At 34.9% G+C, this 12,108-nt stretch overlaps 1 protein-coding gene across 1 annotated transcript in view; it reads left to right on the top strand.

Annotated features, from left to right (window-relative positions):
• Positions 1–8,173, top strand: part of LOC128238422 (uncharacterized) — a 106,886-nt gene extending 98,713 nt beyond the window's left edge. Inside the window, exons 9-11 of the mRNA XM_052954337.1 lie at positions 706–823; positions 1,249–1,389; positions 3,793–8,173. Coding sequence (XP_052810297.1) covers positions 706–823; positions 1,249–1,389; positions 3,793–4,001 — 468 coding nt within the window. The 3' untranslated portion in view covers positions 4,002–8,173. The remainder of the gene's footprint in view (positions 1–705; positions 824–1,248; positions 1,390–3,792) is intronic.
• Positions 8,174–12,108: the final 3,935 nt, after the last annotated feature.

The raw sequence follows: 12,108 nt of genomic DNA, 5'->3' as shown, positions 1-12,108 counted from the left end.
TTTGAGAATTTGTCATCTTTTGACCTTGTAATGACCTTGACGTTGACTTTGGAAGTCATTATGATAGAAGTAATATACATGTGAAAATTTACTCTTAGTTATTTAATGAACATAGCCATATTCAAACATAGTTTTTTTGCTGAAAGGACAATTTATGGCGGCCATCTTGGTCGCCATCTTGGATATTTCCTTTTCACAAGAACCGCCAAGTGGCCAACTCAATTTTCATCATCTACAGAATTTAACTTACAATATGATTTGAAGATATTTTGTTTAGCAGAAGGGTGCAGTAAATTTCTTTATTTTTCACATTTTTCAGTCTTGGAACCCAGACTAATACAAATTGCTTATGTTATATAAAACTCTTATACTGCATGCAGCTCAAAAGATATTGCACCTACACATATCAAACTTCATGGGAATTTTGTTCAGCATAGAAAATTGTGCACCTGCAATTTGTGTGACAATTCGCTTGGTCTAAGAATAGTTGAAGCCATTTAAATAGACATATATATGTATAAATATTGTAACCAAGTTTGGTAAAGAAATGCTCAATGGAGAGAGCAGGTTAAGTGGTTTGGTCTGAAAAATCTTGTGTTGTACCTCCAGCTGCACTAAATAATTTATAGTGCATAGTATTTAACCATTCATGTGTCAAAGAGTATTAGTCTTACAAATTTCCCATTTTACAAAGATCTTTTTCAGAAAGAGCCAGAGATGAAGACAGAAGATCCATTGACTGTTTCTTTACAAACCTTAGCAGAGTTTAAGTATTCTGAAAGTAAAGCCAAAATCGCCCTAAACATCTTCAAGAAGAGAAATGGTTTGTAATTTTTATATTACAGGCGTCAGTAATTGTAAGGTTATAAAAACATGGATTATGTCACACACCCTCACATGCAGGCACAAATGCATGCACGGATGCATGCACATGCCCAGCACACACACACACGCACACGCACACACACATACACACACACACACACTCACATACACACACTATTTACCACAGTTTAAGATATACAATGAACATGTACATTAGCCAAACATTAATGTTCTCCATGTTCAAATGCAAGTATGCAAACTAGGTTTGTATAACTTGATGTGGTTAGAGGACAATTATAATGAGATCATGTATATCTTTTGATATTTTTGTTGTACAAGACATATAGCTATGGCAACAAAGCTGGTAGGGGACTATTGTATTGCTAGAAATACCAAGTGACTTGTTTATCTTTCCCATTGTAGGTCCTAATGCTCAATACAAAGCGGGAGATCTTGTATCTATTTTAATGGAGATTGAAGATGATCCAGATGTAATGAATGAATGCAATGACAACAGTGATCCCACTGCAAGCCAGGTGGAGCCCACTACTCAAGATGCAGAAGGTATAGTACCCTGACGTGATAAGTGAAATTTTATTATACAACATTTAATTGTCTGTAAAAAGATTTTCACCATTGTAGAAGAATAACTCTGGATAATAGGACTTAATCTATGGTAAAATCAATGTGAGAACACCATTGCTGGTCTTGCTTTTTTATCGCCTGCTAAGCATGGGAAGCACATAGACTAATTTTTCTGTTGCCGTTATTGTCTGCTTCGTTACACTTTCCAATGTTATAAATTGAGCAGTTTTTAGTGTGTCTGTAAAGAATTGCCTGTGAATTTGATTAAGTCTTCATTATTGATAGTGTCTAACTCAAACTTGAAAAGTAGCTTGATATTCATAAGAGCTTGTTTCCTTTTTTAAACCAACCAGATCTGCTCATGCATTACTGGATAATGGCCCTTGAAACTATCAAAATTGCTATTGTTGCCAAGATAAAAATTATAGTCTAAGGCAGACAACCTGTATGAAGTCACTGTATTTCAGCTTGACTATTCAAAGAATAACTAAAAGAGGGCTATACTACTCACCCCAGCGTCGGCGTCCGGTTCAAGTTTTAGGGCAAGTTGGGATTTTCACTTATAAGCTTAATACCCTTCATTCAATTGACTTAATACTTCACACAGTTGTTCAGGGTCATCACATGATGAGGTTAAATAACTCCATATTATCCTTTATAAAAATTATGGCCCATGGTTGACTAAGGAACTTAGGTTAAAGTTTTAGTGCTGGTTGGGATACTTATTAATAACTTCTATACCCTTCATTCAGTTGACTTAATACTTTACACAGTTGTTCAGGGCCATCACACAATGAGGTTACATAACTCTGTATTATCATTTCTACAAGTTATGTCCCCTGATTGACTAAGGAACTTATGTTAAAATTTTAGGGCAGGTTCAAGTTTTAGGGCAAGTTGGGATTTCCACTTATTAGTCCAATACCCTTCATTCAATTAACTTAATACTTCACACAGTTGTCCAGGGCCATCACATTATGAGGTTAGATAACTCGATATTATCCTTTATACAAATTATTGCCCCTGATTGACTATGGAACTTAAGTTAAAGTTTTAGGGCATGTTGGGATATATTTTGATAACTTCTTTACCCTTCATTCAATTGACTTAATTCTTTATACAGTTGTTCAGGACCATCACACAATGAGGTTACATAACTCCGTATTATCATTTCTACAAGTTATGTCCCCTGATTGACTAAGGAACTTATGTTCAAGTTTTAGGGCAAATTTAGATTTTAATAAAAAACTTCCATACCCTTCATTCAATTGACTTAATCCTTCGTACAATTAACGACAACCATCTTAAAATTAGGTTACATAACTCCATTTTAACCCTAAATACTAATTATGGGCCTTGATTGACTTTTTTTTTTTTTTTTAAAGGGAAAACAAGTTATAAGAATGACTTTCATCACTGTTCAGGCGGGCTGGTGGGAGGGCAGAGTCAAAGTCACCTTATGTATCAAATTATTTTAGCTAGGTTTGACATATAGTGACCAAACTTGATATATAGGAGGAGTTTATGGAGACCTTTCATAGTATGCGGTTGAGGCCCCCTAGGATCAAGGTCAATGTAAAAGTTACTTTTAATAGAAAAATGGTTGGTATTAAAAAACTTAAGTAACGGTCCACATATTGCGAGCAAACTTGGTATATATAAAGAGTTTATAGAGACTTTTCATGATATTGTGTTTTGGGTCCCCGAGAGTTATGGTCACTGTTAACTTTTTAATTTTTTTTTTGTATTTGACAGGCACATACATCATTATGAAAGTTAAAGCGGCGTAGTCGAGCGCGCTGTCTTACAACAGCACTTGTTTTTATTTATTTTTCACCCCCTTGCCTTTTTTAAATGGGTGAAAATTATAGTTTATGGGAGACAACCTGTGCTGAATGTGCAGTTGTTTCCTCCTTTGCATTTTCTGAACTATTCGTATATAGCCCGTATATAGACCAAAGAAGCCATTCCAGTAGGGCAGTAGTTTTGATATTTATAAAACTTAGTCTGAGTATTTGTCAGCATGATATTTCAGACCAATGATATGGGTAATCTCGGTTCAGATGGTCACGAGATTAAATATAAGGACAAAAATTAAGTTCCTCATTATCTTTATACAATTAACAGTGTTTATCCCTTTTTTGAAGAATTTAGAATATTTCTTATCATGTTATTAGCTCACCTGAGCACATGCTTTCAACTACAAAGTCACTTTTAAATGGCATGCAACAATGAAGTTTCTTCCTGCTTTCATTCAACAACAAAGTTACTTTCTCCTCAAGAAGTGAAGGAGAAAAATGTTATTTCTGCTAATATTTTAATGTTATTTAAAAAACATTTAATTTACCCCCTCTAAGTTTGACTGCATGTTATTTTTTTAAGATATTGATGACATTGAAGCCCTGGAAGAGGAGAACAAGAAGATGAAGGAGGCAATATCATGCAAGACCTGTAAGGACAGGGAAGTTGACACAGTTTTCAGGTTCTGTGGTCACAGGGTTGTATGCTGGGACTGTGCATCACTTTTGGAGACTTGCAATATTTGTGGGGATAAACTGGAGGACAAGATCAACATTGATCAGAAGCCTTAAACTAATAATGCCCCCCTTCGAAGAAGAGGGGTATATTGCTTTGCACATGTCGGTCGGTAGGTAGGTCGGTTGGTCTGTCAGTAGACCAAAGCTTGTCCGAGTGATAACTCAACAAATTGTCCGATTGGTAATTTGACAATGCCTGCATCCATGGCCCTCAATCTTGACTTGGAGGTTGGGTTTGACCAGTAGATGAAGCCTATTGATTTTAGGGTTCATCGGGCAAAGGGTCACATTGACCTTGAATGATAAAAAAGTTGTCTGACTGATAATTCAACAATGCCTGCACCCATGGCCCTCAAACTTGTCTTGTAGGTTTGGCCTGACCAGTTGATGGCCCCTATTTAATTTTGGGGGTCATCAGGTCAAAGGTCAAGGTCACAGTGACCTTGAAGTCAAACTCGACAATTCCTGGACCTATGGTCATCAAACTTGACATGAAGGTTGGGCCTGATCAGTAGATGACCCCTTTTGATTTTGGGTTTCATCGGGTCAAAGGTCAAGGACACAATCACCTTTAACATGAAAAAGTTTATAAAGCTTTAATAACAAGGGAATAGATTTTAAGTTTTATTAAGTCTTCAACATAGTCACTTCTAAGGTAATTATTGTTCTTTTTTTAGGTTCATAGATTCAAATAATATTATACACTTTATTCTTCAGAAGAAATTTCATTTATACTTAAAGATAAATCTAATAATCAGACTTTTCCATTGAACTTCATGTAGACTATTGTAAACTTCATGTACATTCTAAGCTACAATCTTATCTTCTGTGTGGATAGTGAATAAGCCTTAATTTATATAAAGAGATATTTGATTTTGAACATATGATTGAAGGTGATGTTGACCTAGATGGAAGAATATTAGTGGTAGGTGCTGAATGTGTTCTGATATTCGATTTTTAGAGCTTAAGGCAGTTTATTGATTTTATTGGATGGTGCACTGTTTGTTGTTTGTATATCTATACTAAAAGCAATTTAACATAGTTTTGTCAGTGTGCAGGCAATTGAACGAAGTCCTGTCAGTGTGCAGGCAATTAAACAAAATCCTGTCAGTGTGCAGGCAACTGAAAAAAGTCCTGCAGTTTGCAGGTATCTGTACCAAGTGCTGTCAGTGTGCAGGCAATTGAACGAAGTCCTGTCAGTGTGCAGGCAATTGAACCAAGTCCTGTCAGTGTGCAGGCAACTGAAAAAAGTCTTGCAGTTTGCAGGTATCTGTACCAAGTGCTGTCAGTGTGCAGGTATCTGTACCAAGTGTTGTCAGTGTGCAGGTATCTGTACCAAGTGCTGTCAGTGTGCAGGTATCTGTACCAAGTGCTGTCAGTGTGCAGGTATCTGTACCAAGTGCTGTCAGTGTGCAGTCAATTATCAAGTCCTGTCAGTGTGCAGGCAACTTAACAAAGTCCTGTCAGTGTGCAGGTATGAGAATCAAATCCTGTCAGTGTGCAGGCAACTGTGACAAGTCCTGTCAGTGTGCAGGCAACTGAAAAAAGTCCTGCAGTTTGCAGGTATCTGTACCAAGTGCTGTCAGTGTGCAGTCAATCACCAAATCCTGTCAGTGTGCAGGCAACTGTGACAAGTCCTGTCAGTGTGCAGGCAACTGTAACAAGTCCTGTCAGCGATTATCCAGGCAACATGTTTGACCAGTATGTTTTTCAATATTCTTTGAGAACAAATATCAAGCTATATTGATTACAAAGGTTAAACTCTTTTACTCAGGTGAGCGATTTAAGGCCATTATGGCCCTCTTGTTAGTTGTAGCATGATGCTGAAGCAGCAACTGAATGCTATTATAATTCCATGATGTTTATGATGGCAATTTATGATGAATTCTGAGTTCCATCTTTCAGAACTCTTGAGATTTTTTAAGTCTTTTTTCACCAAATGTCACCCAAAAATTAACTAAGTTCAATTTTCCACCAACTGCCATATCAAAAAGTAACTGAGTCCAACTTGTTAACAAAATGCCACATGAAAAAAAAACTGAGTTAAATTTTTCACCAAATGCCACATCCAGTTTGGTGGAAATGTCATGGCAGCTAGTGAAATACTTTATATTCCACCAAGTGCCACCCATTCTGTCACCAAATGCCACTCAAATCCATGGCAAATTTACGGAAGGGTGCGGTGTACGATAACAGATTTACACGTATGGCCTCTTTGCAAAAAATAGTTTGCCATTCCTGTGTTCAGGGGGCATTCAGTGTAATTCCTGTGACAGCTCTTGTTAAAATTTACCTTTATTTTTATTTTTGTTATACATGGAGAAAATGTCATTGTTGGTTTGTTTATGTATGACAGGCTTTGTTTACATCTATACCGTTGACGTTATATGTAAATGCAGATTCTGTAAGTTATTGTACTATTGTAACATTTTTAATGAAAGTGTAAATAGCAGAGAGATAAGAGGTATGATCATCGATGTGTTTAAAAAAGCAATGTAACTTTCAGAAATTATATAGCGGTCTGACGCACATGGAAATTTTTTATTAATGATGTATTATTAGATTTTAATATTCTAATCCAATACTTAAGCATTCTTATTTTTCGTTCAGTTAGCATTGGGTGCCTGCCTAATTCACCATATAACGCGGTTAGATTCGTACTTTTCCTGACGTATAAAACTTTTCTCATAAATTTGCAATGAATTAGCTCGATGTCTTTTGCTGGATGGTACCTAATTATTTCTGAACCATAATTAAGAATTGGTCCAATAAGACTGTCAAAAAGATTTGTATTTTTCTTTGATATTAAGGTTAAGTTGATTATAAACGATAAACAAATTGTGTAAGGCATAAAGGGAATGTTGTGCAATGTGTTTTTGTGTCATATTTCAGTTTCCATTCTTGAACAAGGTTATACCCAAATATTTAAATGATTCAACTATTTCTAGATTTGTATTATTCATGTCAAAGGTAAAGTTAGATCTTCTGCCTTTTTCGAATATCATAATTTTAGTTTTTGATGCAATTACTTTGAGATCCCATATCCAACAGTTGACCTGTAAATCATCGAGCATTGATTGTAAGGCCTGATTCTTGATAAACATACCTATTTTTTTACACATATAGTATGTATGTACTGTGCTGTTTGTGAAGTTTTGTGCTGTTCATCTATGTTTTTTGTCTGTGATTTCATGTTCTATGTCTTTGGCGTTTGCCCAGAGCCACTAAACTGGGTTTATGTTTAAACTTTTTGCTACTGAACTTGTTTCTGTAGCTATTTGCATAAATACTGAGGAGTTTGAGCAAAACTAACAGCGTCATCGGCAAATAAAAGCAGATATAATTTAACATCGTTTATGGTGCAAAGTCCTTCTATATTATGATTAATATTTGATAATAAATCAATAACGAAGAATAAAAACATCAAACTTGAACTGGGGTCTCCCTGTTTCACCCAATATTTGATGTAAAGAAGGGAGATAGTTTTGTTGTATATCGTATACATGCCTTGACGGTACTATACATCGCCTTGATGGCCTTTACGAAACGGGTGCTTATATTTTCAGTTAATAACTTATAGAATAGGTGAGATCTTGTAATTTTATCAAAACACTTCTCATAGTCAATGAAACAACAATACAGTTTCATCAAGTGTTTCTGCAAAAATTGAATGTAAAATATACACGCAATCAATCGTAGACTTTCCTTTTTGAAATCCAAATTGATTTTTAATAATTTTATTATTAATACTGCTCCACATTGTTAGTCTGTAAGTATGCTATACCACATGTCAATAGAAAGTGTACATTTTGTAATCTAAACGATATCGGTGACGAACTTCACTTTTTACTTATATGTCCTTTTTTAATCCTATCAGAAAAAATACATACATTGTCGTTTTTACTCAAGACCTAATGTCTTGAATTTTAGTGAAGTTTTAAATTTTAAGAACCCGGATACCATAAGGAAAACAGCAATTTTTGATAAAATCTTAGTTAATCACTTTAAACGAATGTGATTATGTGTTCAATAGATCTAATTCAAATAAGTGAACTTGTTTTGTTAAAAAAATAATACTACATGTATTTGAACTAACCACATTCCCCTTACTAATTATATTTGTTTTGTATAATGATGAATTCCAAACCTGTTGAGAAGCCGCCATTAACCCACCTCTTTATACCTGTGTTAACACATATATATATATACATGTATTGAGTTTTCAAACTGTGATATAATAAAAGAATATTGAGTTGAGTTGAGTTGAGTAATATTTGAGAATAACTTTTCGAAAGAATATTAATGAGAGTTATTCCTCTATAATTTTTTGGCTCGTCTACATTCCCCCCTTTAATAACAGGTACTTTTATACCTTCCCCAAAGGATCTGGGGTATTCTCATGTGGAAAAGATGCGATTGATTAGTTTCGATAGAAATGGTGATATATCTGTAAATATAGTTTTATAAATTTCCATGACTATTCCATCTAAACCGCTACTTTTGTTATTGTTTTGGGAAAATACAGCTTCCTTAATTTCTGCCAATGTTATTTCTTTATACAAGATACTCATCGCCAATGTTTGCTCTTAATTCTGAGTGTTCACTGTATCTCAAGTACTATAATTATAGTGTTTTGAAATGATCACATCAATATTTGTATTAGTGTTTAATTGTTCTACTAGTAAAGACAAATGGTCACTTTTTAATGACAAATTTCTTTTAAGTTCCTCATTTTTTGATGGATTCCATTTATTTTTATTATCATTATTAATATTATTACTATTATTATTAATATTGGCATTATTTTTCTCTACCCGCTTATAAAATTGAAAACGATCCCTGAATGATCCGAAAATTCGTTTGGATCTAGTATTTGAAAGTCCGAAAAATGAATGATATCCTGAGGCTTAAGTATTAAATAATCCACTACGCTTGATCCATTCATTGAATGAAATGTATGTTCGCCCACACCGTGATCGCTGTGCAGTCGACCATTATGGAGGCTATTCGTTGCCAAAAGTCCAGACGTGTATGTGTGTATTTTAGGTTTGTAACATTGATGATTTACCAATTTACATTTTACAACCGCCAACTCATAGGTTGTATGTTTACATTTTACACTGCACATTTTCATTTTTCATTGTACCAATTGGAGTTTTATTCTCGTTGCATCTATTCAACAGACGATTCAGTCGTGTTTATAAAGTTGTGTATGTTAAACACACGTCATTCTGTGAAAGTCACATGCCGAGATTTACATTGCGGTGTGTAGAAGACAGATTTCAGTTTGTAGTTCTACAAAGTACATTGTATGGTGGTGACTTTACATTCGCAGTTGAACATGTTTACGAGATGAATTTAATTTTATTTATAGATAGCTCCGCCTTAACCATGTCTTAACTCCGCCTTAACCATGTCTTAACTCCTCCTTACGTCTTTCGGAAATTTCCGCTATCACTCGGCTCTATTTAAACCAATTATGGATACTTTGGACCATGGACATTGCGAACGTTATTATGGACATTTCGAATCATCTATATTATGACATTATGGACTATGATTTGGAAACAGGATGGATTATAAATTATTTCATGTCGAATAAAATAATATATGATATTACAACATGTTTTTGTCTATATAATAGTAATTAATACGCACATATGACATGAAATGAGATGTACGCAAAATGATACTTGACTCAAACACAACAGAATGTAAGTCATTAGCTTTAAATTATACTTCAAGAATGAAAAGTCCCATTGTCTTATTTTTCTTTTAAAGCTGCACTCTCACAGATTGACCGTGTTGACAACTATTTTATTTTTTTTGTTTTGGAATTAGCCAATTTTTGCGTAAATGTCTGGATACCAGTGGTATAAGACTGCTGACAAAAGATCAGATACAGTTTTTCAGTTTTACGTTCGCAAATTGATGTTTTATGGCTCAAAGTGATACTACAGTAACGTCTTAAGAAAAATGAAAAATGTCGGCAGTTTCCCAAACAATTTAGATCTGTGTTAGTGTGAGTAATCTTATTATTTGTATAGAAAGCATTGCTGCCAAAATCAGCCGAGTCTGGGACAAAAAAAGGTTGTCAAAACTGTCAATCTGTGAGAGTGCAGCTTTAAATTACTATAAACACTATTTTAAATTCTACCATTAGAGGACACTTTCTTGCCTTTTTGCAATGTTTAAGATTGCAAGTAATATTAGATAATTTAAAATTTACGAAGAAAAAAATCTAAATTTTCATTAAGTTAAAATTATTCACTAAGATGCCCCAGAGGTTTCTTACCTGGTAGCTGGAACTGTATGGATAAAATACACTTAGATTACAACTTCATATAACTCGTACATTATATTGTAACGAATATTATTTTATAGGCAATTAATTAAGTATTTTAATGATGAAGTCAATTTATTGCTAATAAACAGTTATTACTTGCTGCTACCTTTTATACCCCACCCACACTCAACAGTCAGGGCTTTTTTTCACATTTAGGTGAAGCGGACCTAGCCCTTTTGGAGGGGAAAAATCGAGAGTTTGTTTTTCTAATCTAAGACTCACGATATCTATTTTTTCATGTTCTTGAAATCCCCCACTTGATTGTTATGGTTCACAGTGGCAGATCCCGTAATGCATAACTGGGGGACACAAGTGGGTTGGAGGGCTGTTCTTCCATCCACATGTATATTTTGTTTCAATGATGTATTGAAATTACACGTTTACACCATACATGCTTATTAAGATAGTAAATATATAACATCAGACAAAACTAGGTGGATATCATTATGATGTCCATCAAAAGTTTCGTGGGTTTGCTGGAGCAGGTTTTGAACAGGGACTTGCGTTAGAGGGGCGTTACTTAGGGGCACAACTTTTTGGACATGATCCCTCGAGTGGGCATGACATTAATATGTTTAAAATGTGGGAAGTGGGGTTTACGGGTACTCCCCCTAGAATACTTTAAATATTTTTAGTCTGAATTGGTGCATTATGGCGTTATTAAGTATTTTTTTCTGAGAAATATTGACAAAAAAATTAACCTTTAAGTTTACTTGCGGGCCAACTGGGGGGGGGGGGGCACAGGCCCTACAGCCCCCCCCCCACACACACTGAATGATCCGCCCATGGTCCACTTGTAAATAAAATAAATGGACAATTTTTGCTTGCTTGGGTATATAAGTAAAAAAAACAACTGACAGTGGCAGTATAAATCTGGGTCCGTGAGCCCAGCTCAGATACACCCAACTGCAATTGACTAAACATTATGGTGATTTATAACCCATTTAGGAACATTGATCGTCAAAATAAAATAAAAGATGAAGTTAATTTTAGTTTTTATTGTGAAATAAAGAGAGAGTACTCGGACTTACAACCGGGAATTTACAGGAGGTAGGCGAAGATGTTATCTCCCTTGCTTGATTTGACGGAAATAAACGAAAGAAAATCTGATTCGTTAGCTCCGCCCCTTCACCTTCGTTTCTTCCGGTGACATTTACCATATAAGGTATAGGCGAAATCGTCTATCCTTGTAATTATGAACTTGTCAATTGACTTTTGTAAACCTGGACTTGTTGGACTGCAAATGTTCATTTTACGAATGCGAGTGTCGACTGTAGGACTGCAGTTTTACATATGCTTGATTCGGCTTTCTAAATTACATCATCATATTGTTTAAGGCAAGTTATACGATCTATGTTTTAGTGAGTTTATACAGGGTCGATCTGACAAATATACATTTTGACTACTATAATGACAAATGACAAATCAATACGGAAAAAACTGACGAATAGAAACAACAAATAGCACGTCTACATTGACAAATGTAAGAGATATTTAGTACGATTAAGAAGCACATTGTGGGAATTACACGTCTGGACTTTTGGCAACGAATAGCCTCCATAGACCATTACCAATAATATAAGACGTGGATTGACATAACTCGATCAAGCTTTTATCGTGTGTATCTAGCACGTGATCTTTTGAATCACGTGGTGAAATGTAAACATAATCTGACAACTGATTATCATTGTCAATATACCTGTCAGATGTAAGGTAATCTATGACATTAGAGCTTCTGCTATTAAGATCCCCTACAACAAAACATTTACCAAGTTGAGAATACTTTTCAAAACCAAGTTCTATTTCTTCAAAAAA

This window comes from Mya arenaria, chromosome 6 (genome assembly GCF_026914265.1).
Source record: "Mya arenaria isolate MELC-2E11 chromosome 6, ASM2691426v1".
Lineage (NCBI taxonomy): Eukaryota > Metazoa > Mollusca > Bivalvia > Myida > Myidae > Mya > Mya arenaria.
Note: the sequence above shows the minus strand (reverse complement) of the source record. Positions and strands in the feature narration are given on the sequence as shown.